Here is a 26252-nt window from a genome sequence, read left to right as displayed (position 1 = left end):
ATAACGCATCTAGCATGAAAAAATATTGGCCACCTCCTGCCGCTTCATGAGCGGTACAGGCACACAAAAAGGAAATTTATTTTGAAAATTAGAGTTGGCACATACAAATTTACTTGGAACGGCACGGAAATACCGCATATAGGTAGGTATAGTGGACTCATTTGGCACAACTTGGTTTAAGGAGTTTGGATGCACAAATAGTATTCCCACTTAGTACAAGGAAAGGCTAGCAAATAGATTGAGAAGCAACCTACCAAGAAACAGAAACGATCATAAACGAGCATTAAGCATAACTAACACCGAATAATGCACCATAAGTAGGATGTAATTTCATTGCATAACTATTGACTTTCGTGCTTGCATAGGGAATCACAAACCTTAACACCAATACTAAAACATAATTACTCACCAACATGACTCACATATTACTATCATCGTATCTCAAAACTATTGCAATGAACCAAGTTTGTAATATCCAATGATCTTCATGAAAGTTTTTATTATATCCCCCTTGGATATCTATCACTTTGGGACTAATTTCATATATTACCATTGCTTATAGCAAGCTCTCAAACAAATTTAAGTGAAGAACATGAGCATAAATAATTCTTTTCATCTCTCAAAATAATATAAGTGAAGTATGAGAGAATTTCTTCAAAAATTTACTAACTCTAAAATTAACATAAGTGAAGCATGAGAGTATTTCTTCAAAAATTAAAGCACCACCATGCTAAAAAAGATATAGGTGAAGCACTAGAGCAATTCTATAGCTCAAAAATTTTAAGTGAAGCACACAGAGCAATTCTAACAAATCATAGCATCATTATGGCTTTTTCAAATAGGTGTGTCCAGCAAGGATGATTGTAACAAACTAAAAAGAAAAACAACCAAAGACTCATATAATACAAGACGCTCCAAGCAAAACTCATGATATGTGACGAATAAAAATATAGCTCCAAGTAAAATTACTGATGGTTGTTAGAAGAAAGAGGGGATGCCTTCCGGGGCATCCCCAAGCTTAGTTGCTTGGTTCTCCTTGAATATTACCTTGGGGTGCCATGGGCATCCCCAGCCTTAGGCTCTTTTCACTCCTTATTCGTTCATCCATCGTGATCTCACCCAAAACTTGAAAACTTCAATCACACAAAACTTAACAAAAAATCTTCGTGAGACCGTTAGTATAATAAAAGCAAACCACCACTTTAAGTACTGTTGCAAACCCATTCATTTTTTATTATTGCATTATACCTATTGTATTCCAACTTTACCATGGCTTATACCCCCCCCCATATAGTCCATAGATTTATCAAAATAAGCAGACAATGCAACAAAAACATAATCTATCAAAAACAGAACCGTCTGTAGTAATCTGGACTTCTGTAACTCCAAAAATTCTAAAAAATTAGGAAAATGTAGGCAATTTGTATATCAATCCTGTGCTTAAAATTCAGAATTTTATCAAGCTTCTGTGATTTTAAAATATTCTTCTACTGGACGGAAAAGTTTCTGTTTTCCAACAGGGTCAAATCAACTATCACCCAACATGATCCTAAATGCTTTACTTATCACAAACACTAATTAAAACATAAAAAACACAATCATAACAATAGCATAATTGTGTACTTATTTAAGAACAGGAAAATTATTGGGTTGTCTCCCAACAAGCTCTTTCTTTATAGCCGTTAAGATAGGCTTGGAATTTTAACGATGCTCACATGAAAGACAAGAATTGAAGCATAAAGAGAGCATCCTAAAACTTGTGACAATCACATTTAAGTCTAACATACTTCCTATGCATAGACATTTTTTAGGCAAACAAATTATCAAGCAAGAAATATCTAGCATATGCAAGGAAGAATAAAGAAACAATAGCAATCTCAACATAACGAGAGGTAATTTAGTAACATGAAAATTTCTACAACCATATTTTCCTCTTTCATAATAATTACATGTAGGATCATAATAAAATCCAACAATATAGATATCATATAAAATTTTCTCTTCATGATCCACATGCATAAAAGTTTTATAATTTTCCAAGATAGTGGGATTAACATCAACTAAAGTTATGACCTCTCCGAACTCACTTTTATAAAAAAATCATAGGACTGAACACTCTCCAAATATGTGGGATTATTTTTACCTAGAGTTGATACTCTTCCGAACCCACTTTCAATATTGTTGCAAACCTATTCATCATGAGGCTTACATAAACTATCAAGATCGTAAGAAGCATTATCACCCCAATCATGATCATTGCAATAAATAGTGGACACCGCAAAATTAGCATCCCCAAGCTTGGTGTTTTGCATATTATTAACACAATTAACATTAATGGAATTTATAATAACATAATTGCAATCAGGCTTTTCATTGAAGGAGCTGTCATGAATCACTTTATAAAATTTTCGTTTAACACCTCATCACAATTTTTCAGATTCATGATTTTCAAGCAAAAGTTCATAGAGATAATCAAGTGCACTCAACTCACTAGCAATTGGTTTATTATAATTTGGTCTTTTGAAAAGAGTAGCAAGTGGATGAGGATCCATATCAGTAGATTTTTAGCAAATGAAGGTGCAAGCAAATAGAAGGCACATTGTAACACAAACAAAGATAATAAACGAGCAAACAAAAAATAATTTTTGTATTTTTGTAAAAACTTTTTAGAAGTGGTGGAGATGAAAACGAGAGGGAAATGGAAAATAAAGTAATTGCAAGGAGATGAGAATTGGATAAATAGATCTAGCGAAAATACAAAATAAAATAAATAAAGAAAGAGTGCAGCAAGGTATTTTGGGTTTTTTGGAATAATAGATCTGAAAATAATAGATAGAAATAGACCCGGGGGCGTAGATTTCACTAGTGGCTTCTCTTGAGAAAATATCATATGATGGGTAAACAAATTACTGTTGGACAATTGATAGAAGAGAAAATAATTATGACGATATCCAAAGCAGCGATCATGTATATAGGCAAAAAGTAGGTGTGACATTGATGGCGCATTTCTGCACACTAATCCCATCAATACCATCAGCTTATTTTTCATGCATCAAAATACTTGATAACTTCTCAACACAAAGTAAAAAAAAAAAGGTAAGGGGGTTCGCTTGCCTAATGCCCCTTGCATGGATGAAACTCTCTGTCTCCTAAGAACTATACCTGATCGTATATTTCACATAGCTCACACAGTTCATAATTAAGTTGACCCATTGCTTGAAATCCAATTTTATCATCATTTTTCTTAAGAAAACTCATTCAACTCTGTCATAGGCCTTATGATGTCCAATTTCATATCACACAAACTTAATCAACAAAGGAGATGATCTCTGGAAGGATGATTTTTAGACGACATTTGACATCTTTGAAATGATTTTATGGATAACTTGCACATGCTGATAGAGCGGTGCTACGTAATTAATTCGGGAGATTCAATCTTAGTTATTAATACCACGATTGTGTCATTCCACTCCTCTCGTATTGTTCCTGAATTTATAGCAACCTACACCTCATGAGAGATCTCCTCACCGAGGATGTGCCAATATCTTTTTGTAAAAGATGGCATGAAGACCATCCAGCTCCGGGGCCTTGAGATCCCCGACACTCTAGACAACCTTCTTCACATCATCAGTTGTGTAAGTAGGTATTGTGCATCATTCATATGGTCCTTTACACGTCTTTGGACTTTCTCCAGGACAACCGGATCTGTACCATGAACCTTTGAGGAAAAAATGTCATTAAAAATAAGATTGAATTATTGGATTAAGATGGTCGATACCTTCTACCCACCAGCCCTGATTATTTTTAGGTGGGTTGTTCTATTCCTCTTCCTTCTGTTGTGGCAAACAGGTCAAAAAATTGGGTGTTGCCATCACCATTATGGAGCCAATTTACGTGGGATCGTTGCATGTGTTGGATTTCTTCGAGCTCAAGTAAGTACTCAACAGGTTGTGCCAATTCTTTCATTTTTACCTTGGATTCAACATTCATTGCACCACTCATCACCTTGTCGAGTTCCTTCTAGGCTCTACGTAATCTCTTCTTGGGTTTCTTTAGTACTCACTAACCCCAGTCATGGAATTCAACATGCATGTATGACAGTTTTGAGATCACTCCTCCATCAGCACGAACATACGCGTCGGCCCATGCCTGATGTACTCGATCCCCGAATTCATATTCTTCCGGCCAATGGGCTTCAAATTTTTTTTGGCCGGTGCACCTGTACTTGCCGAATTGTGGTGCTATGTACAAATCAATAAAGGCCTGTGATTAGACTGGCTGAACTCCAGGTTGACGATCCCAATGATCGGGAACATCTGAGTCCATCTCAAGTCACAGTCACTTTATCGAGCCTGTCTCCAATTTGCCCTTGTTGCCACGTAAATCTTTCACCTATAAATCCGATATCATGTTGAGCTTGCCGGAACAAAGCCTTTAGTCTCAAATAAGTTGTGGTAGGTTAGAGGTGAAACCCATAAGATCTCGACCAACTCATGGTTCTGGCACATGGATAGCAAGCTTCCACGCGCCCTGTTCATGGCTAGTTCTTTGGTGATACACCAGTCCTTCAGATCTCTTTTAACGGACTCCTCCCATGTCTAGTTCGGTCGAACGTGTGTATGTTTCATCTCCTTCGATTTCCTCCTTTCTTGTCCAAGTTCGTGTTGTATTCCTTGTCTTCCTCTTTTCAACCGGAGTGTTTTCAAGTTCTTTTTTTTTAGCTTTTCATGTCCTTTTTCAAGTTTTTCAATCTCTCAAGATTCTTTGGTATCACCCCTTTGTCAAGAAGCAACTTATAGTTAAACCTCTTCCTCTTTCTTTTCCGAATCTTGTTACGAGATTCTTGGAAGTTGAGGAGCTTACTTTTATTTGCTTCAAGGTTTTAATAAGTTTAGCTGATAGTCAACTGGATCACCTGGCCCAAAATCCTAACTACACCACTGAAATCTACTCCCTCTGTTCACAAGTATAAAATGCTTTGGATATTTCAATATGAATTACAATACAAACTGAAATGAGTGAACACTTTTTTTTTTGCAGAAACGACCACAGGCCAATGTGGTTTTGGCGGGCACGCCGACCATTATCATCCTAGACGCCAGCTGACCCCGAGTTGATGTTTATCCATTACTCGGCGAAACGCACACGCTCTCTGCAGCACGAAGCCTCGAGCGTCCAGCTGCGCGCGACAGCGGACACGAGTCCAATCTAGACGCCCCGCGCAGATATATCCGAGCCATGTGTCACGCGGACACCACCCGCGTCACACCACGTCCCCATGCCACGCGCCGATACCGCGCCGCTCGCGCTCGCTGCAGCCCAGCTATATTTATACGCCGGCCCGCTGCCGCCAGACAACACCGGAGCCGAGCAGGAAGAGCGCACGTCGAATCAGCCAGGAGCAAGCGCATATATACATACGTGTGTGCGGTGTAGTGAAGACAGGCAGGATGTCGGGGGCACAGGGGGCGCACCCGGTCGGGGAGACGACGCCGACGACGTACGGGTCGGTGGGCGGCGGGGAGAACCGCACGCGCACGGACCTGAGGTCGCGGGAGGACCAGGGCAACATCCAGATCGAGAAGGTGCAGGACAAGGTGGAGGATGCCGCGTCGCGCAAGGTCGACGACAGCGCCTTCGCTGCCAGGAAGGAGCCGGGCCAGGCCGGCGACGCCGGGGCAACCGGCACCGGCGCGTGATCTGGGTTCTGTTCTGTGGCGCCCTGCCGGGCGCGCGCGTCGCACGATCTTCGATCTGGGTCGCTGCATTTGCGCGCGGCGCGTTGTGTTTGTGTAGCGAGTTGTGTTCTGTAAAAGAGTCTGCGTGTGAGCTCGCAATAATAAGAACTGCTTGTCAGTTTGCTTAGCAAGACCATGAATTTTCTGTTCGTGCAAACACTCTGCCATCTTTTTAGATTAGATTAGATACACTGCAAGTGTTCAGATCAACACGGGCGAGACTGATGGATTCGAGTGGAAATGGAATGCAGCCGGGACGCACTATGCTAGCTGTAGCAAAGGCCACTATGGAAGAGCTGGGCACCAATGAATTGTAGAAATGTAGAATCCTCCTATCGTGGCACTAACGAGCTGGTGTTCCTGTCCGGCACGACGTCGGGCGCGCACGTCCACGAGCACCGGGGGGCTCCTTCATGGCGATCGGGCGTGGGAAGTGCGGTGATGTCGTGGACGTCGTGGTTGCCGGAGGAGCGGGGCTCCTACTTGACGTGGTACGGTGGTAGTGAGGAGACGACCGTGGCTCCTCCTTCACGTGTGGAGAGGCGGCGAGGGAGGCGTCGGCCCCCGGTCACGGAGGAGCTCCAGGTGTGCTGCGTACTCGCTCATCCGTCTTCGTGAGGAGGTGCGGTTGTGTCCTCATAGTCGGAGGAGAGCACGACCTCCTCCTTGTCTGTCATGACGGCGGAGGAGGACGGCCCAGGAGCGGCAACGCGACTATCCTGCCGAGAGTTGGGAGAGAATGTGCGGCGATGAGTTCAGGTGGGACCATGAACCACGTAGTCTGGCACATATACATGGAACTAGTCCAAACGTGTACAAACCTCGCTGGTTCCCCACATTTGGTGCCAATTTACAGGAATTTGGACTCGCGTCTCCACGGACATATCTGACACTGCGTTCAACGACAAAATTGATGATACGGCCGAACCATGAAGTAAATTGCAAAAAACCAGGACTCTAATTCAAAAAAACCGCCACTATTAGATTTTTTTTTCAAAAAACCACCAATATTGTGGTGACGGTTTTCAGAAAACGCTGATTATGACGATTAGCAAGGATGGCAATTTTACCCATGGCTACGGGTACCCACGGTACCGTACCCGCATGGCAATTTTACCCATGGCTACGGGTACCCACGGTACCGTACCCGCATGGGTAGGGTATGGGCACACTTTTAAGTCAGGGTAGGGTACGGATATAGCCTTGTACCTACGGGTATACCCTACCCATTTGTAAAAGTAATGTTAATTTGTTGTCAATTAATCTTTAATTTGTCATGTGACTCGTTTACTCCAATTGACTTATGAGTATGTTGTGATTTCTAAATTTTGATATAGTCTAGTATCCATCTACTTGTTATTGAGCTAAGATATTTGATTTTTTTGTCAAATGTGCTATGAATGAGCGTAAAATTGTGAACAACTTGTGTATTATTTGGTCTATCCGTTGGGTACCCAATGGATATGGGTACCCGTCTATGGTAAAGTTTTATACCCGTGGGTACGGGTATGGGTAGAATTTTGTACCCACTGACTAGACGAGTATGGGTATGGTATTGCTCTGTACCCTACCCATGATTAGAGCCGTTTAGTGCAGAATCTGACGGATGGACCCCACTATCAGGTGCCACGTGGCTTGGGTGAAGACGGTGCCCGTCCGCACATACTCACGTCTCACGGCGCAAACGTTTGACCAGTTCACGTTTAAAAAAAAGTTTTCACCTATCCAAATCACAACCGCGCCGCCGACCCGCGCCCGCCGGCGGGCCTGCCTTGCAACGCCGCTGCCCCGCCCTGCTGGGCCGCTCCATCACCGCCGCCTCCCTTCCCCGAGGCGCGCCGTCGCCACCTGCTCCAGGCCGAGCCACCGGCGCCGTGGAGCTCCGGCTCGGCCAGACCACCGCCGACGCGACCTGCGGGGCCCGTGTGTCGGCGGCGCTGCAAGGCCACCCACATTGCTGTGCCACCCGGTGAGCAAACTCTCCCGCCGCCGTAGTCCTGACTCGCGGCCGCCGGCGATCCACCGGTCCCCGACCCACGGCTGTCTTCCCTATCCCAGCCGGCGAGATCCACCCGTTCCCGACTAGGCCACCCCGCGGCTATGCTCTGTCGTCGCCACGCCCGAGGCCGTCGCCGGCCTGGGTCTTCCTCGCCGTACTGCGGCACCCGAGTGCCTGAGGGCGTCGTGGCTCCTGCCGGGTGGCGCTTGCCATCGGTTGTGCTGCGCCGCGGGGAGGAGCGCCGCGTCGGGAGGTCGACGCCGCGCCACGGCAGAGGGCGGCTGCGCCTCCAGCGCGTGCCGGGGCTCCCCGAGGGCGCCGAGAGCACAACAGAGGTCTTCGCGAGTGAGCCGCTGAGGTTGGACGAGCGAGCACAAGTGGCAGCGGCGAGCAGCAGCAGTACGCAGCGTTCGGGCGACGAGAGGGTTGTGGCGAGCCGGGGCAGTGGCTAACGGGGAGCAGGGCCGTCGGGAGGATGCACCGGCTGCCAATCTGGTGTGCCTGCTACGTGCACCGGGCTGCCAATCTGGTGTGCCTGCTACGTGCTACGTGCTGGCAAAGCAGAGGTTGACCGGTCGCGTAACGTCTGTCCATGCCTTCCATTTTTCTTGGCCACTTGGCACCTGACAATGGGACCCATCCGTCAGATTCCGAATTAAACGGCTCTAATCGTCAAATCAGCGTTTTCTGAAAACTGTCATCACAATGTTGGTGGTTTTTGAAAAAAAAATCGAATGGTGGCGATTTTTTGAATTAGGGTCTCCAATTACGGTGGTTTTTTGCAATTTACTCCCGAACCATGCAAAAAAGAAAAAAAGAAAAATTAAAGGAAGTTCTCTTTCCATTCCAGCTAAACTAAGTGAGAAAAGGGGGAGAGCAAAACAGGAACACAAGAGCAAAGAAACTGCCGGGGTTCTCCAATTACCATGAGAAGTTCTCTTTGTCTTCAAGCTTTTATTCCCCAACCCGTCTTCAGTTATCATGAGAAGTTTCTCTTCGTCTCCAAGCTTTTATTCCCCAATCCACTTATTCGTTCTCTTCTTTCATATACCTTCTATTTTTAAGAAGAAATTGACAATCTATTTTAGAACTAGAACTATGGTAACATCCAGTATCGACAGGCCTAGTTGTTTTCTCCTACAAAACTATGGTACGCAAACGGCTGTGTACTTTTAATTTATTTTTTCTTGTGGAAAGCTATGTGCAAAATAGCGTCAGGACATACGCACCGAGATTTACAAAGACCAATTAAATCTCACCTATTCCTCAAGTCGAATTTCGACCATAAATACAGTATCCTCCCGGAACAAACAAACAAACAAGCGACGGGCCACAGTAGGGTGCTCTTGTTGTCTCAACGGCTGCCACCCAAATCTTACCGGAAGTTAAAATAAGTGTTCTACCAGTAGCACCCATGATGGAAAGTTGAGCAAAACCTTCATATATTTGCTTGTCTGAGTCTTCCTTCAGTGATTAGAGTTGCCTTCGTGCTTCATGCTCTGCGCGGAGAGAGTTTCAATCAGTGAAATATGCACACATGCGAATATGATAGGTCCCTTCTTTTCAAATACAAGTTTGGTTGATATTTGCACAAACCAGTCTCCTAAAAGACCCGCCATGTACCAACTTCTTCAGCTTCTCTGCATCGGATTTAGCACGGTCCAAGGCCTGCAGCCATAAGCAAGCCATCAAGACATAATTCCATAGCGCTTTCATTTACGGGATATTTCATGTTTAACCATTATCTTGTTTCATTAACATGATCCCTTAATCTAACTCTCAATGTGCTTTTCCAAATTGGCGTCTGCTAGATGGGGACAATTCAAATTCAGTTTCATTCTCGCCTTTTAAAGCGAAAGTCAATAACAATTGGAAGATCATCATCCTTTGACTCGAGACTTCCCATGACTAGCAATTTGACTTACTATAAAGGCTTAGATCACACCTATTTAATCTCATGATTTTCAACATTTCAGTTTGTTGTTATTTTTGTTAGCTTCTTCCTTCTTGCAAACTCAGGTGAACTACTGGATATCCAATTTTTTACCTGCCTTAAAAGCATAATTAACAGCAGGTTAACATCATGATCATAGTCTCCTCTGTTCGATTATACTAAACCCACATTTGCTACTATAACTACACAGGCCGAAAAGGTACTGAATAATCGGAGTTTTGACTAAACCTAGCAAACTTATTGGATAACTTAAGTAAAGATTTTACAAGGTGTATAAAATGCTATGATTCAGTGAAACAACGTTTATATTTACCTGGATCAGAGACTCAACTCTACGCCTCATCCTGGTGTGCATGAATCCTTCAGAACACTGTAATACACCAAATAGCAGCAATTGAGTGCTTGCAATGTTATGATAGGATACCACTTATGGTGGTAGCTATGTACTCCCTCCGTAAAGAAATATAAGAGCGTTTAGATCTTTACAGGGGGAGTATATGTAAAGCAGAAGAAAAGTGTTTCACAAAATTGACACCATGCTGGAGCAGGCTTAATAAAACTGTTCCCAGTTGGTTCCAAGGCTGGCTCACCCAAACTAGCTTAAATCAGAAAACATGGCAGGTCTTGGACTCTTAGTCAAGAATAAATAAAAAGACCAACTTGTATTTTCCTACTTGTAAAATTTAAGATTGATGGGAAATCTGCAAAGTGGCTACTGCTGACTGGTTCGCAGCTATTTCAGGGATCCACGAACTTGATAAATATGAAACCAGACCATGCAAACAAGGACGTTACCTTTACATGGTAGCTTACATAAGCATGAAAGGTTAACAAACTCCAAACTGTTTTGTCTAGCTTTCTACCCTCAACATGCCGAGGGAAAACAACTGCCATAAAGAAAGGCTGTGAGACAAATTTATATATTTTAATTTTTGAGGGTAGAAAACTGATATCTTGGAAGAATATGAAAAACTATTGTCAGAAATACACATTACCAAAAGTAACAAAACCAGCATTTGCATCAAGTGCATCAGCATTCACGCCTTTTAACTCAAGAGGTGGTACTGGAGACCACATACAGGAAGGGGCATTGTTAAGTGCAGCAGTCCGCCTTGCTTCTACAAATTCCTACACATAACCATCCCAAATTTTAAGCACATTCAGCAGAGTGCTCGCAGCAAATTGTGGCTTACCAAACGGCTTTGCATAAGATAGTTATGTAAACATTGAAATTCACTAAATCTTCAAACTCATGAATCTAGTACGCCAAATATATCATTAATCATAAAATGACAGAAGTGCTGAAAGCCTAAATATCAGTCTAATATAGATGAACATAAAAGGTGAAAAGAAGAAACTGAAGCCACAAAAGCTATAAATGTCCATAATACCTGCAGAAACGAAGTTGCCAAGACAATATCAATCGAATCCTGGAACCTCATTGGGTATACAACCGTAACTTTGTCTGCCTGGGAAAAAATAATTTCATCGAGTGAATATGCAGAAGATACAATTAAGAACCAACACTAAAAATCAAATACACAAATAATTTGAAATAATAAAATACGTCTACCAACAGATTCACAAAGCAGCCAGGAGTTGGTGGCCACAAAACGGTGATGTTTCAGCGTAATATACCCAGATCTGAGATGTTTAATCTGAAAGTCATACCTGGGGAGCAAGGAAGAACGATTCATTAGGACGGTGAACAAGGGCAACCAGCTTATCCACGTTAGGAGCCACTGTCTTTGAAGCTAGATGCCTGAGCAGAAGCTTCAGCGGTGCACCCAGCACAACCTCTCTCACAGATGCAATTCGTGTCAAGACAACATTCCGCTGCTCTGGAACATAAGAAATGTAATAGGTAGTTAGATGGCAATTTCAATTGAGAGCATGAACTAGACAACATAGAATGTTATGATTTGGGCAGGCTTGACCAAAACCAAAAAATTGCAGATTGTACTTCGACCAACTCTCTTGTTCCGAAAAATAAGCAATTAATCATGCAACCAACAGTGTGATTGGCCCAAGAAGCACGAAAAAATCACCAACAATGAAAAATGAGTAAAGAGACTCGTCATCATTATAACAAGAGACTCTTATACCAAAATTACACCACAAACTTAAAAATGCAAATGAGTTGACTTCGGTGGAAAGATAGAATTGATATCTAGAACCTATTACTGAGCTCCTGCAAACAAGGCCATAGGTAAGTTAAGGTTCCATATAAACTCAGGCGAGTTCCACATTTCTTCCATTTTGGTATTTACACACACAAAAAATAAAACTGCTTCCATGATCTAGGCAAGCAACATCTGTGTCCGAGTCCTGGGCAATCAAGTGTATAATACAGTACATATCTGACGTATTTCTGAAGATTATAAACTCCAGGGCATCTACATCTACATGTGAAAAGATGAACCAGTTTCCAACCATCACTTGCACCAAAAGTATTATTTTGCCAATGGAGAACATCTAAGATAGACACCACCAGCTAATGATCATGTAGCACAACAAGACAATGATAACCTTGGAAAGGGAACTCTAGAACCTTCATCTGTCGGAAGCTTTGTTAAGTTTATCTTCATTGTGACATCAAAGCAGTCCTTTGGAGGATCAAGAATTTGAACCACTGCCCCATATGCCGCCTTTATAGCATCAATGGCACCAAGAGGAAGCCCGTCGTGCAGAATAGCCTCAGGAGGTGCGAGGGGCAATGCCACTGATAGCACCATTACCTTTGGATTCCTCATTGAAAACTGCAACAGAAGTCCAATGTCCATCAGTATACAGGCATAAGCTGACCACTGGTTGCAAACAATAGCAATGGGAGCACTCCACTGTTTAGCAAATTTAACTTTACTTTCAGCTTGCAATTGCAGTGCTTGAAGAATAGCATGTCAGGATTTACATAATAAGAAGTTAGACAGCAAAGAAACCCACATCAGCCTCAGGTAATTTAAATAAGAAAAAAAGCAGCTCAGATTTGTTCCTACTATTACCCCCACCCCCACACACAAAATAAATGACCTTAAGACAGCAAACCGAAATGGGGCGGCAGGAGGATACAAAGCACTAACCTGGATATGATACCGCATATCGTCGAATTCCACCGTGTGGCAATCGATGTCCACGCCCTTGTCGCCGCTGCAGCGCGAAAACTCGCATGAGCCACATGCGATATACCTTCTGGGTCCACGAAGAAAGATCGGCTGAGCAGCGACATACCTGACGACGCGATCCTTCAGGATCTGGAGTAGGAACCTGGATGGGGATTGGAGCAGTATCATCCTCTCCTATCCCTTCTCCTGCGAACCAGCCCCGCTCGATCCCCCCTACCGAAATATGACCGAAGGCGCGGCGAAAGAGGCGCGTCACGGTGGTGCGGCCGCGCGCGCTGGAGCTTCCGTCGGCGGTGGCGCTGCGCAACCCCGATGGATCTTCTCTTCTGGGGGATCGCCGGCCGCCGCGAGATGCGATTCGGAATGGGGAGACAAACGGGCAGAAGGGAAAGAAGAAAAGTGGACAAGGAGCGGAGGTGCAAATGTGAGAAACCGAAGGGGCTTCTTTGCAAAAACTGTCTGAGCCTTCAGCCTCAGACAGACTGAGAGTTCCGCCAAGATCTGCCCTCCGATGTAGATCCGACGGCGGGCTAAGTACCCAGCTATTTTTCCTGAATAATAACCGCGGTGGCCAAGCCGACGACTCGGTGCTTCTCCGCTCTCGAATGATCGGCGGCGGCGGCGGACGCAGCCGGCGGCGCGGGCGCGCGTCGGCCACCCTGCCCTCGGGCCCCTCCGTGAACCGCACTGAGAGCTCCGTCTCCTGCTGGTAAGTCAATCCACACGGCCTCTCTCTCTTCTGTCCCGATTTCTCCCCAGCTAAACTTACCCAATCCACTCGATCTAAATCAGCTTTGATTTAGCTTCCTGTTTCGTTGTCGTCATTTTGTGTTAGTATTAGTACACAAAGTGGCTGTTATGTTCACTTATTGTGCCTATGCGAACTTCAGGTACTGTGACTGCAAAATTTATGTCTTCAACGACATGATATTCAATTTGGGGTGGAAACATGCTAGGTATGATTTATCTTAGCCTTTGAAGTTTTTATAATTCTGGATTTTTTTCTCATTTGTGCAAATTCCACGTAGCTCCGATTTTCCTTGGCATCTGTACAAAGATAAGAACGCTCTTATATTGTGGGACGGTTGGAGTACCATTTACATTAACCAAGTCAAGTCATTGTATCTGTTTGCGACATTTCTTTTGCATGGCTTGAATCATATATCTATCTTACGACACACCCATGCTATCCACATGTGTAGATAAACAGTTATTACTACACATCAAGTCATTTTGGAAGAATGTTGTCCATACACCACACCAAAAATTAAAATATATTCTGGCCGATCTGGCATGCTAAAGGTCGATGACAAATTTAGCACCTGATAGCAATGTTTAATTCCCATTTTTCTCTGGAAAACTTAAGCATATACGATGTACTTATTTTGTTGACTGAGAAGAATATTCTGATGAGAAGAGCCATCTTACTATGAACATCACATAATTTCCTTGTTATACTCATAATTTAGAGCTTAGTCATTGATTGTACTTAAAAGTCATACCGAGTTAAAAAAAATTTTGCAGATACACCAGAGCATGGTTTTCCTTAGGAGTTTATTTCTCTCTCGTTGCTTTAGTTGGTATATCTTTGGTAAGTTAACTCTCATTATTATGGCAAATAATGAAATGTAGTTGTTCCAATTATTATGTTTGTTCCAAAGTTCGATAGTATACCTCTGTGTCATGAATCTCACAATATCATGCCATGTTGCTGCTTAAATAATTTTATTTTTGACTTGACAAATTTATGATACTTGCTGATTATGTGATATATTCATCTGTATGTGACCTTGGTATCTTGATACCTACTTCAGAGAGCAGATAGGGCACTGAGATTTTTCACTCAGTTCCCTGAATATTTAACGGCTATTTTTATGGTAACTAACATTAACATAAGTGTGTGAATAGAGCTGAAATTGGCGCCTCCGATAATCCAGATCCTATTCAGAAAATCATAGAAAAATGCTTTGTTTTCTTCATCCGCCAAAAGGGAGTTGGTTTCTGGTTTTCCACCTTCATGGCCTGCCTTTTCCACACAAAGATTTCATTGCAGCTCTAGTAGCCATCACAAAAATATTGAAATTGTTGCCTATATTAATAAATTTATTAATGCTGTTAATCTGTATCTTCCTAGTTCATTGGTTCCTGAGATTGCTACAGTAGGTAGTTAACATATCATTTCTATTCAATTTTGGATCGTTATATTGTTCTGTTGCAATTTTCAGTTGCTATTGTGGGATTCAATTGGTGCATTATATTTTAGACGCGGATCCATTAGCGCCTGGTTACCAAATATACTGGTGAGGAGACATGCTTCGTTCTTTCAATTTTTCAAGTCAACCACTCAGCACGCATTTCACTCATTGTAGGCTCCCAGCTTCAGCGGATCAATAATGGACACCTCAATCATCATAGCATCAACAATCTTATCTATTGCTTTTCATGAATTTGGACATGCTATTGCAGCTGCAAGGTCTATCCCTCATCTGCTCGTGCACCTTTTTTGTGAGATGTGTTGCCTGTGCTTAAATGTATTTTCCGTTCTTTGATACTCTAAAACTCCGAGTGTTGTTTCATAATATTACTTCCACCTACTGATGTTTTTTTTGGCACACTATTGAATTGCTGGTATGTTCATTGCTCAATATGCAACAGCGAGGGTGTACAGATGGAATATGTTGCAATATTCATGGCTGTACTTTTTCCTGGGGCATTAGTTGCTCTGAACTATGACCTGCTTGAGAATCTACCCCTCTTTTCAATGCTTCGGATATATTGCGCGGGAATTTGGCATAATGTTATAGTAAGTTATCCCGATTTGCATGAATTAATTTCAAAGTCTTGCCGCAAACATCTATTTTCAATATGTGTGGTATGCCATGCTAAATTATAGAGACCCTTGGTGCTCAGATAAAAAGAATCACATGTAACTTGTATTCTTGCTGCAAACATCTATTTTCAATATCTGCGGTATGCCATACTAAGTTGTAGTGACCCTTGGTGCAAGCACATATATCTAGTATTCTTGCAGTAACGAGGACATCAAACAAGAACTAAGAACAATTAGCTTTATGTTGATTGGCATAAGATACAATTGGATGCCTCAGTTAGACGATTGCCCAACAGATATTGGAAATTTAGTATCCTACAGTGGGTAATCATGCACGAATATCCTCATACTGGTAATAAATAGATTTATCCCTACAAATTTGTTGTGGAATATATCAGCACGTATATGTCTATAGTAAACCATTGGGAAACTTTTCCTTGACCGAGACATCTGATAGCTCATATTGATCTTTACTAGTAGGTTGTTTTACCATACATTTCTTGGTATACTTTATGATTAACCAGGGCCTGAGAGGTATGAAGTATGAACCGGATAACAATAATTGCTTGTATAATAATGATAGTTGACATCAGGTCAGAGAAGTTTGACACTAGCTAGAAACTTCTGCATGAGCATTTAAGTACATGATGATACAGGTCAAGGTGTACTGGATTATAAGCTTTGTAACAACACTTCCAATCTTAGATGTGGCACCATGGAGGTTTTTAATTGTATACTTGTATACCTTACCATATTTTAGAAGTACCATTTCTGCAATATTTTCATAAGCCTCGTAATGATGTAGCTGTTATGATTTCATGTTAAATAGTTTTGTGCAGCATGCGTGCTGATGGCATTATTACTTCCTTTGGTCCTCTGTCCTCTCTACGTGAGTGGTGATGGCCTTATTGTAAGTCTGTTTCCTTTCACTTCTCATCATTTTTTATCTCCGCAATCTTGCGATTCTAAATGGCTGCATAACAGGTAATGGGAGTCTCACAATCATCTTCTCTGTCAAGGTCATTGTCTGTTCATGATGTTATCCTGTCTGTGGATGGTCTGAACATAAGAAGAACTGACGATTGGATGAAAATGCTGGCTCAAGGCACTGTAGAGAAAACCAGTAGTCATGAGTTTCTTGGTGGTTCTCAGAGCTATGGTGCTACTAATTCTGGCAAAGGTTATTGTGTCCCCAACTCATGGATGGATGCAAGCAAGAATCTCTGGCAGATAAATGACAAGCTATCTTGCCCAGATGAACTGATAGTGTTTGGGAAATTTTCCTGTAATGGCTCCGCGTATTTTCCTGGGACTGACAAAGTAAGTGACAAGAAACAAACTGAGGACTTGTATTGCTTGATTGCAAAAGACGTAGTTAAACTAAAAAAATGTGGAAATGGATGGCGGGGTACAGAAGATGATGACAGTAACTGTACCTGTTTGGAGGTAAGATTTTTGTTGCGAGTTATTACAACAATGTCATAATGAATTTGGAGTCTTCATGCATAATCTTGAGGAATTTTCCCCTTGTAGTAACAGTAATCCTTTTGGTATGATTTACCAACTGTGATTTTTATTAATGCTGGCAGGAGGAGTGCTGCTTGGTACCTGTTCTTACCCCTGGGTTTTCATGGATAGAGATCTCCTACGCCAGGCCATATTCTTTGGAGTGTTTACAGAAAGAAGGAAATTTATCGTCATCACATGCTACAAATGATAACTTCGGTCCAAGTCCCTGTGGGGGAACTTTTGTTTATGTTGGTGATCTGTCATCGACAGCAAGTTCTGTTAAGTTATCCCCCTACAGGCCCCGATGGGCATTCTTCCTTCTTATTGCAGATGTTCCCTATATCTTGGAAAATTGTTTAAGCTGTTTGCTTCATGTGTCTGCGGCATTGGCTGCCGTTAACTGCCTACCGGTAAGTCCTTCATTTACTGAACTTTTCTTTGATATTGGGATTACTGTATATATTTCTTTTTTGTGCATACGAAACAAGTTGGTTTTTGGACACTACTCTTCTCGTATACTCCCTCTGTTTCTATATCTCTCTCCAGAACTCCACATGCATACTCACCGAGGGTATTAAGAAATCTAAGGAATTCAGGACCTACAAGTTACAGCAACTATGTAATCCTTTTCAACGCATAAAGTAGGGGTAGGGAGTGAAAACATTTCAATAACTACACCCTTGATTCCCTAAATGGACAACTATTTTGAAACAAAGACCCACAAGGGCAAAGAGAGATACTATAACAAAACAGAGGAAGTACTTTGGTCGTCCGGTTTTGTAGTTGCATGTCTTCAGTTTGAACTTAAACATGTTTGCCTACTGCGTCTCAAGAGACAGGAGTACTCTTCTGGTACCTAACCATGTAAAGGATGAACAGGTATACTTTCTAGATGGGGACGTGATTTTGGAGACTGCCTTACGCTACGTTGCTTGGTTTAACCGGAGACAGCAGCGGGTGATTATTAAGGTCTGCCGCTTTCTGTGGACCGTCCTATCCATCATCATGTTCTCAAGGTTCTTATATTCCATGACAGTATATTATGGCTAATGTACAACTCCGTATCATGGGGTTCTCTCTAAACTATCCTTGCAAGAATTCATTAACATAGTACCAGTCAGCTGTATGAGAGATATCACAAAACTGGCCTGCAAGATGCCTCGTTATGAAACAATTGCACTCTGACATTGATAAAAGTTGATTCAATATGGCCCCTTGAAGTAGTACAAGTACTTCACTGCATTCCATGTGCAAAATTTTGGATAATTCCACGGCTTGTAGGAATTTTGGAGATAAGGAATAGAGTGGGTATATTAGGAGCTCAGTCCAATACCCATAACTGTCAATCTTTAGTAGAGTATAGGATTTAGTGCAATTTATTGGAAATAAATAAAGTGAGACTATTACTAGCACTCAACATTAAAGTGATACATATTGTTGATTCAGAAAGATAACTATTAGACCAAGTAAATCTGGTTTCCGTTCATTCGGTCCATTGAAGATACAAAACAGTTTTGGGAAAACAAAAGGAATACACCACACTAGACCCTAGGGGAAACAGCCTTTGCTTCAACATGACTGGAGGACGTTCCTCGTAAAAATATCAGAAACGCGTGTTGACGGCCGGAGCTTCAATAGCTAACCTTTTAGGCTAGCCAAACACTTCCTCTGGCAGCTCCAGATCCTCAATGGAGTTGCTCCAAGTGAGAGGAGATTTTCGTGGAGGGGGGCCATGCAAAACACTTAAAACACCCCTTCGCCTCCTCATTTGAGCAGTTCCAAATCCAAAACCAAAGAAATCCCGGAAAAAAAGAGAGACGAGAGGGTACGAGCAAAGCAGCAGAAACGAATGTTGTGTGACGCCGCGGCTGCTCAGTTAGATGTGGATGCCGTTGCCATTCGCGTAGCATCCGTTCACCAAGCTGGTGAGTGCCTTCTTTGCGTGCCCGTTGGGGTAAGGTTTTATGGTCAGGACCGCGGTGCCGGTGCCGTTGGTGCTATATCTGGGTGGCGTCGGTTTCGAACTGATGACGCTGCAGCTGCGCTTGAGCAGCAGGTCTAGTTGTCCGGACGCTGCCGCTATTAACCCTGTGATCGTTAGATGCATTAGTATTCAGAAAATGCAGACACCCAAGATTAATCTCAATGAACAAGTGTTGTATCAAGATTAGACTTGTGTGTTACCTAAGAAAAGCGGAGATGGCTTTCCTGGTCTTGACTTGAATTCAGGATGGAATTGTGCACCGATGAAGAACACATGATTCGGCAGCTCAATGATCTGCATCCAGTAGATGAAGTTTATTCTTAAGCACATATTGAAGATCAAAGCAACTGTTTTAACAACTATATATACCTCCATGCGTCTTCCACTTTCATCCTTGCCAACAAATGAAAGACCCGCCTTCTCAAGCAATGGGACCATTTCAGGGTTCACCTGCAAAAACAATAAAATTATTACATCTCCACCATTATACAGAAGACTAAGGGAAGCATAGAATGATCCGTGCCGTCAAATAGTTCCATGTGTTTACCTCATATCTGTGTCGATGTCTTTCATCAATGGAGGTAGCATTGCCATACCTGAGATAATTCATCATAATTATATTTCACACATAAACAGGAGTGAATATCAAACGATAAAATGCAAAGTTAAACGCAATACGATCTAGGAAGATGACCAGCAGTAGTGTTTTCTTACAGCTTTGCGGATTTGCAGTTATTGGCTAGGAAATGCGTCCTCCTTGATCCAAGGCGCATCGTCGCCCCCATTTGGGTTTTGGAGCCCTGATGAGGTGTTGTCCAAAATATATGCATTAAAATCTGATGCTTAACAGAGAAGGACATCCAAAACAGTATGAAGTTAGCATGCACAATCTACCTCTGGCATGAAGATGACACAGGGTGATGCTGTGGCCGGGTCAAACTCTGTGCTATTTGCGCCACCTAGTTTCATGACCGAACGGGCAAACTCGATCACAGCGACTTGCATACCCAAGCAAATGCCAAGATAAGGAACATTCTTTTCCCGTGCATATGTTGCGGCGAGAATTTTGCCCTCAACTCCTCTATCTCCGAAGCCTCCAGGAACAAGCACACCATCCGCACCCTGAGGTAGAATTTTCTTCAGATGACTCAACAGAAGTATCAAGAATTGCACATGGCAGTAGTCAAGAATGTCAAATCTGCTAACCTTCAGTAATTTCCATGCTTTCTGATGGGCTTCAGGGGTCTACACAAAGCAAGCACCTCCAGAGCATCAGTGGTAGGTTCATGGAGGAAAAAAAAAACTGATGGGGAGCCCATACTCAACAACACCGACCTCTTTGGCTGCAGAATTTTCAAGATCACAGGAAGGAACCCACTCCAGTACAAGTTTCCTTTCCATAGCAACTGATGCGTGCAAGAGAGCCTGGAACAAGGGTCAAACAAGATAAATCAGTGAACCCTACAATTCTAAGGTAGCAGTGTAGCTTAGTATGTTACTGTTCGTAATCTAGTTTGTATTATTTAATAACTTCACCTTTAAAACAGATAGATAAGAATCCGACAGGCCAGTATATTTTCCAACCATGGCGATCTTAACCTGGAAGCAAATTGTGCAATAATTATCAGCTATGTAAACACTACGTATATATCGAAAAAAGGCAACATGATACCCATCACAACAGAAGAGTGTGAGCTAAAAAGAAGAACATAAGTAATCCTACCGGAGTTTTCAGTTTGTCAAACTTGCTGGCTCTTTCGGTCCATTCAGCTAACTTAGGTTCTCGAGGTACTTTGCCAACACTGCATACATAACCGGGGCAAACACATTGAAATGTCACTATTGTTGCTTCAAACTATCAAGTGATGAATAAACTTAAAAAATACATACAGCTGAAGATCTAAAACTTTCAGAATGGCTTCATGTGCCTTCTGGTCCTATATAGAAAGAATCAAGTGTACATTGGTTAAAAATGGGGCAGTTCCAAGTCGCACCGGTTGCAATTTTGTAAGATTCAAGTTTAGAACACATGCATTTCAAGAAACTCATCATACCCTTAGCAACAAGGGGATGTGCCAAATGTTTGTAACGTCATGGAGGTTCACAATACTTGAGATCTGCAACAAATAAGTCATTGTCAACACTATGCCAGCAAGAGGCAAAACCTAAAATAGCCTTCAAATTAATTATCATTACTGGCACATTGCAGAATTGTGAGAGCTTGGTTGTCACATGTTCCTCCAGTGGCTGTCAAAAGCACAGAGATGACCGAGTGAAGCAATTTCAGCACAAAGGGTAATGGACCATAGAGTGCTTGCTATAAAGGAATGAAAGAATGAAGGGTTAGACTGTGTACCTCGGTACTGCGGCATGCCAAAATGTCAGGTGCCAACCCGAGTCCCCTTAGACCACGAACACTATGTTGGGTAGGCTTAGTTTTCTGCATAAATGAAAGATAGATCATGATTTGCAAGAAAATATCGAATGCAATAAACTCAGATAACTGAAAAAAAAATTTCTTTCAAACACATCCGGGCGCATGTTATTTTCATTGAGAAGAAAGCGCCAAAGAAGCGTGAGGGGCCAAGGTTTACATATATTTGTAATGAGCACCGCACCCGCCAATGACAAAGTCCAGAAAAGAAAAGAGAGAAAAACACGACCGACCTCACCAAACGAACCCACAACCAGCTGAGACTGTTTTGAGAGATCCATCAACAATTCAATATTTTTTTTATGTTCGTCTCCTCCTTCCATTTTTACTATAATACTCCCTCCATCCCATAATATAAGAACGTTTTTAACACTATACTAGTGTCAAAGACGTTCTTATATTTTGGGACAGAGGGAGTAACAAAGTGCCACTTTGCTTAAGCCAAATTGCATCTCAGCGGAAACTGCAAGTACAATTACACTTTCATAGTTCATATCATTTAGGAAATTGGTTTTTCAAGTACTTATATTTCTTTGCGAAAAGTACCTATTTGGCATATAGTAGTACTACATGACATGGAGCTCAACAGAACTGTGCATTGCAACAACTTCTCATTATCTTGGCTCTTTGTTCAAATGAGTAAAACATACCTGTTCACCAACTACATTTAGTACCGGAACAAGGCTGACATGGACCAGGCAGAAATTTCCAGGTCCTACAACTCAGAATAAGGAAATGATGTGTCAACTTGAGCTAAATGTGTGAAAGCAAACAAATGCCAAAACAGATATGGACATTCAGGGAAGAGCTGATCTTTACTGACCGACACGGTATGAAAATTGACCTAATGCTTCAATAAAAGGCATTGATTCAATATCCCCTGCATCAAGAGTGCCACTGTCATTATGCGGCGAAAAGATTTTGTCCCTGCACTGGGCAGGCTTGCACAGCTATAGGAACAACTGAGGGAAAATAGGCCAAACTACTTCCACATCTTTGCTTCAAGTATGCGGGCATTGCAAACTGTGCTACAAGTGAAATTGTTCTGTTTACCTATAGTGCCACCGAGTTCTATTACACAAACATCAGGAGGCCCTTCTTTACCGTCGACCGGCTTGATCGCCACGCGTTCGATCCAATCCTGAATTTCATCAGTGATATGTGGCACAACCTGAAAAGGAAGATAAATCAACAGCCAGTAATCTCTTTGTCATATATGCTGTTTCGCATGAATGCTCCAGCTACACAGTATATACTGAGCACAAACCTGGACGGTTTTCCCCAAGTAGTCTCCTCTCCTTTCTTTGTCAATGACAGCCTGGTGTGAGGATTTTACAAGGAAAAATGCTGTTAACTTCCAGAAGATAGAACAAGCATCTACAATTTGATAATAAAAGAACCCAAAAAAGTTTGAATACAAAAAATCAACCGGAAACCTAGTTGCCTGGTCAACGGTGTCAAGTTAACCAGGTAGGTTTGTAAGACAAGTTGTAAAACTGATACTACTTGGATTTGTTCCTAAGACAACGTTGTCATACCGGTGTAGGCTTCAACTGTAAACGGCCGGCTAACTTAAACTGTCGTACTGGTGTAGGTTTCAACTGTATTTGTGAAACCTAAGCCTGGCCTACTTTGCAAACCGTAGAAAACTCAGGTGGTCAACAGTAGAAAGATTCTTTTATTCGCTCGTAGTAGTAATTGACAGGAGCAGCCTGCAGAGCATCGTCTCTACAATTAAGCCACCATGTGACAGGTTGAATCTTACATCAGTAGCACCCGACAAGGGTGGCAGAGTGGAGGACCGGATGATTCTGCACATGCATATGATTGTACCGCAGTAGATCTTACGATGAAACGTAAAGCGAATCGATAAGGATTTGTGGGTTCCATGCATGATATTCGGTGTATCAAATGCTCAAACATAACTTGCAGATATCCTGAAAGTTGCTGGTTTGTTCATGCAAAAGTTGAGCAAAACCTTTTCCCCTTTCTTCATTCAGAAGGCAAACGTATAGCCAGTTTTTCTTTTGACTTGATAGCGCAGTCTCACTGCACAAGGATTAGGACTAACGAATCCAGTTAGTTACCTGATACACCTTTCCTGTGGTTATATTGTGGTCACGGGTCAATTTGATGTCCAGAAAACGTTCGTAGTTTCCAAGGTCCAAGTCCACCTTCATGAAAGAAAAACGGAAGAGAGTCCAATCAGCCTTTCTTTATAAAAAAAAAATCCACATGACACGCTTGTTATGTTAACAGATACACATGACATTGTGCAGTTTCTCGTCAAATAAATACTTGATCTTATATTACTTTACAGAGGGAGTACATAAACTAGTAGGAGCATATCTCGTAAAAAGAAACCGTATGCAGTTTTGCACTAGGAGAGGCGGACAAACGGCGATGTTGGAGCAGTTACCTCTCCACCGTCGTCCAAAACGTAGACCTCGCCATGCTCGAACGGAGACATTGTGCCGGCGTCGGTGTTGAGGTATGGATCTGCATGCAGATGAGCAGTCACAGCAGACGAGCAAGGATGAGAAATTAACAAGAAGGAATAATGGCCACCTAACATAAAATGGAATAAATGGCTTCTTTAACCCCTTCACCAACTTGTATTATGGAAACCTTGCAACTAAAGTCTTGACCTGAGCTAACTACTAACAGGCGAACACCACGTATCAGTCATTTTTTTCTTCTCTGCCGAGTCATCTCGAGTGAACCGAAACAAACTTACTTTTCTTAGAGAGAGAAAAAAGGACAGTACAGGAAAATTAGTCATGAAATTTAATGCATGAGATGACAGAGTTGGCTTTAAGAAGAGAGGATTTCGTGCGTTGGAAGGAATCGAGGTGGCGACACCGACATAAAGATCGGGTATCCGCTTCGTAAAGATGAACGACGATGAGTAACCGAAAGAACACTGGGGGAGAAGACCGGCCGGAAGAAGATTGCCAGGAATAATCAATCTTCTCCACCTAATGCGGAGTAATGCAAAGATTAAGCCGCCGATTAGAGGACCAAAAAAACAATGCGAATCTCAGCTCAGAGCTCAGACTGCAAGCTCCAACAGCTTAAACTGAAAAGTCGAAAGCAAACAGCAGCTGGCTTTTCAATCCCGCTTGGTTTTTCTATAGTTCCGGTGTAAAAAAGACTGGGGAGACGGCAACCAAGCGCGTTCGCACAGCTGGCTGCCACGCGGCCCCGAGCTGCAGGCCCCAGAGACATTTGGGAGTGCTGCTGTGCTGCCTCCTCCTCCTTATCCCCAGTATGACACTACACTGGCCTGTCTAGCGGCGAAAGCAAGGGTGGTGTTTTGTTTTTTGGACCTCTGGGCTCCAACATGCGGGAGGCAGGACGGATCAAAGCCGCGTTAAAAAATTCATTTTCTTTTCTTTCGGTCTCTAGGTTCGCGGCGGTTATTTCTGTGCTGGAAGGCCAAAAATAGAGCCTAGCGTTCCAGAGAAACAACCGGCACGGGTAGGGAGGGTGGTGGGAAGGAAGGGAAGAGATGAAGAATGGGTGGGTACCGATCTTGATGGTGGTGACGCGGAGGCCGCAGGCCTTGAGCACGGCGCCGATGCTGCTGGCGGTGACGCCCTTGCCGAGCCCGCTCACCACGCCGCCGGTCACCACCACGTACTTCATCGCCGTCCTCCCTCCCTCCCGTGTATACGCTTCTTGGCTGGCTCTGTGTAACCAACCGCGGTTGAACCAGAGGAGGAGGAGGAGGAGCAGGCGGGCTAGTGCTCGAGTCCTCGCTCTGCTCTAGGGGCTGGTGGAGAGTCGAAAGGTTTAAGGCTGGGAATGGAACGGAACGGAATGGGAGTAGCTCAGGGAGACGAGGGCTTAAATAAAGGCTTCCTCGGGACGAGGGCACAGATCTCAACTGAAAACTCCCCCTCTGTCTCCACAGAATTAACTAATCACAAGAGAAATGGGTCAGGGCTCGCTGCCACCCAGGACTACTATCTCCGTCCTTTATTGATCTTTTTTAATCTGTGTCAAATTTTGATTAAAAATTTAGCTAATAAACTGGTAATGTATGTCAAAAAATTGTATTGTTGGATCCGTATTTGAATATTGTTTTCAATGATATAATCTTTGATGAGATGTATAAACATTTTGTTAGTTAAATATATAGGTTAAAATTTGGTACAAAATACAATGGGATCAATAAATCAGGACGGAGATAGTAGTATTCTGCTCCCTCCGTTCACAAATACTATAATGTTGTGAATATTTCAACATTTTTTTGCGAGGTTTGAATATTTCAACATGAACTATACATATATAGATTAAAATGACTGAACAAACATATTAAAATGCGTCCATATACATTGAAATCAGAAAAAAGTTAGAACCTCTTATAATAGTCAATGGAGAGCTAGAGTATTGGAGTTCTTTTCAAAAGAGGGCTGCAACGACTAACGGTTGGTAGTTATGAAATGGCATATGAGCTCGAGCTCACATTTGAATTTTGCTGTAGTATGCACCAGTGGTCGTAGTTATAGTAATGCATGTAAATTCTTTTTTTTGAAAAACTTCCAATCTATTCATCTTCAATCATGGCAGTACAACGAACACCAGAAATAAAAATTACATCCAGATCCGCAGACCACCTGGCAACGACTACAAGCACCAAAGCAAGCCGAAGGCGCGCCGCCGTCATCGCCCCTCCA

General features: G+C 42.6%; 4 protein-coding genes across 5 annotated transcripts; 2 read left to right on the top strand and 2 right to left on the bottom strand.

The window, feature by feature from the left end:
- Positions 1-5352: 5352 nt before the first annotated feature.
- LOC123074592 (uncharacterized) lies at positions 5353-5865 on the top strand. Its single transcript, XM_044497392.1, has one exon. The coding sequence runs from the start codon at positions 5451-5453 to the stop codon at positions 5697-5699; it is 249 nt and encodes an 82-aa protein (XP_044353327.1). The 5' UTR covers positions 5353-5450; the 3' UTR covers positions 5700-5865.
- Positions 5866-8900: 3035 nt separating this feature from the next.
- LOC123078693 (actin-related protein 2/3 complex subunit 2A) lies at positions 8901-13238 on the bottom strand. Its single transcript, XM_044501282.1, has 10 exons — positions 12920-13238; positions 12772-12838; positions 12243-12450; positions 11363-11532; positions 11083-11160; positions 10687-10819; positions 10487-10578; positions 10005-10061; positions 9334-9405; positions 8901-9236 (listed from the first exon to the last, which is right to left on the bottom strand). The coding sequence occupies exons 1-10, from the start codon at positions 12979-12981 to the stop codon at positions 9204-9206; spliced, it is 972 nt and encodes a 323-aa protein (XP_044357217.1). The 5' UTR covers positions 12982-13238; the 3' UTR covers positions 8901-9203.
- A 22-nt stretch (positions 13239-13260) lies between these two features.
- LOC123078692 (membrane-bound transcription factor site-2 protease homolog) lies at positions 13261-18394 on the top strand. Its single transcript, XM_044501281.1, has 10 exons — positions 13261-13522; positions 13704-13769; positions 14338-14404; positions 15039-15113; positions 15183-15286; positions 15469-15616; positions 16473-16553; positions 16628-17089; positions 17233-17562; positions 18032-18394. Exons 1-10 carry the CDS (start codon positions 13419-13421, stop codon positions 18200-18202), a joined length of 1608 nt encoding a protein of 535 aa, XP_044357216.1. The 5' UTR covers positions 13261-13418; the 3' UTR covers positions 18203-18394.
- Positions 18395-18500: 106 nt separating this feature from the next.
- On the bottom strand, positions 18501-25407 carry LOC123078691 (CTP synthase). 2 transcript variants are annotated; one of them, XM_044501280.1, is made up of 21 exons: positions 25101-25406; positions 23990-24069; positions 23658-23744; positions 22838-22888; positions 22624-22741; positions 22394-22450; positions 22221-22285; positions 21493-21576; positions 21333-21383; positions 21191-21253; positions 21027-21073; positions 20860-20938; positions 20673-20735; positions 20472-20561; positions 20343-20381; positions 20031-20258; positions 19851-19936; positions 19684-19732; positions 19506-19586; positions 19337-19430; positions 18501-19240 (listed from the first exon to the last, which is right to left on the bottom strand). In XM_044501280.1, the coding sequence occupies exons 1-21, from the start codon at positions 25216-25218 to the stop codon at positions 19029-19031; spliced, it is 1842 nt and encodes a 613-aa protein (XP_044357215.1). In that variant the 5' UTR covers positions 25219-25406; the 3' UTR covers positions 18501-19028. The 2 variants fall into 2 exon arrangements, with proteins under 2 accessions (XP_044357215.1, XP_044357214.1); XM_044501279.1 differs by having other exon boundaries at positions 20031-20381; positions 25101-25407.
- Between the last annotated feature and the right edge of the window lie 845 nt (positions 25408-26252).

This window comes from Triticum aestivum, chromosome 3D, assembly GCF_018294505.1.
Source record: "Triticum aestivum cultivar Chinese Spring chromosome 3D, IWGSC CS RefSeq v2.1, whole genome shotgun sequence".
In the NCBI taxonomy this organism is placed as follows: domain Eukaryota; kingdom Viridiplantae; phylum Streptophyta; class Magnoliopsida; order Poales; family Poaceae; genus Triticum; species Triticum aestivum.
Note: the sequence above shows the minus strand (reverse complement) of the source record. Positions and strands in the feature narration are given on the sequence as shown.

What these genes read in the sequence shown, in the direction of transcription:
- LOC123074592 (XM_044497392.1), top strand. Translation starts at nt 5,451, where the DNA reads ATGTCGGGGGCACAGGGGGCGCACCCGGTCGGGGAGACGACGCCGACG.
- LOC123078693 (XM_044501282.1), bottom strand. Translation starts at nt 12,981, where the DNA reads ATGATACTGCTCCAATCCCCATCCAGGTTCCTACTCCAGATCCTGAAG. An exon ending in CTGAAGGATCGCGTCGTCAG is followed by an intron (nt 12,839 to 12,919) that starts GTATGTCGCTGC and finishes TTCGCGCTGCAG; the next exon opens with CGGCGACAAGGGCGTGGACA. An exon ending in GCGGGTCTTTTAGGAGACTG is followed by an intron (nt 9,237 to 9,333) that starts GTTTGTGCAAAT and finishes CTCTCCGCGCAG; the next exon opens with AGCATGAAGCACGAAGGCAA.
- LOC123078692 (XM_044501281.1), top strand. Translation starts at nt 13,419, where the DNA reads ATGATCGGCGGCGGCGGCGGACGCAGCCGGCGGCGCGGGCGCGCGTCG. An exon ending in CTTTAGTTGGTATATCTTTG is followed by an intron (nt 14,405 to 15,038) that starts GTAAGTTAACTC and finishes TGCAATTTTCAG; the next exon opens with TTGCTATTGTGGGATTCAAT. An exon ending in GAATTTGGCATAATGTTATA is followed by an intron (nt 15,617 to 16,472) that starts GTAAGTTATCCC and finishes CATGTTAAATAG; the next exon opens with TTTTGTGCAGCATGCGTGCT.
- LOC123078691 (XM_044501279.1), bottom strand. Translation starts at nt 25,218, where the DNA reads ATGAAGTACGTGGTGGTGACCGGCGGCGTGGTGAGCGGGCTCGGCAAG. An exon ending in TAAATGTAGTTGGTGAACAG is followed by an intron (nt 21,577 to 22,220) that starts GTATGTTTTACT and finishes TCATTTATGCAG; the next exon opens with AAAACTAAGCCTACCCAACA. An exon ending in CTTATCTATCTGTTTTAAAG is followed by an intron (nt 20,562 to 20,672) that starts GTGAAGTTATTA and finishes CCCTTGTTCCAG; the next exon opens with GCTCTCTTGCACGCATCAGT.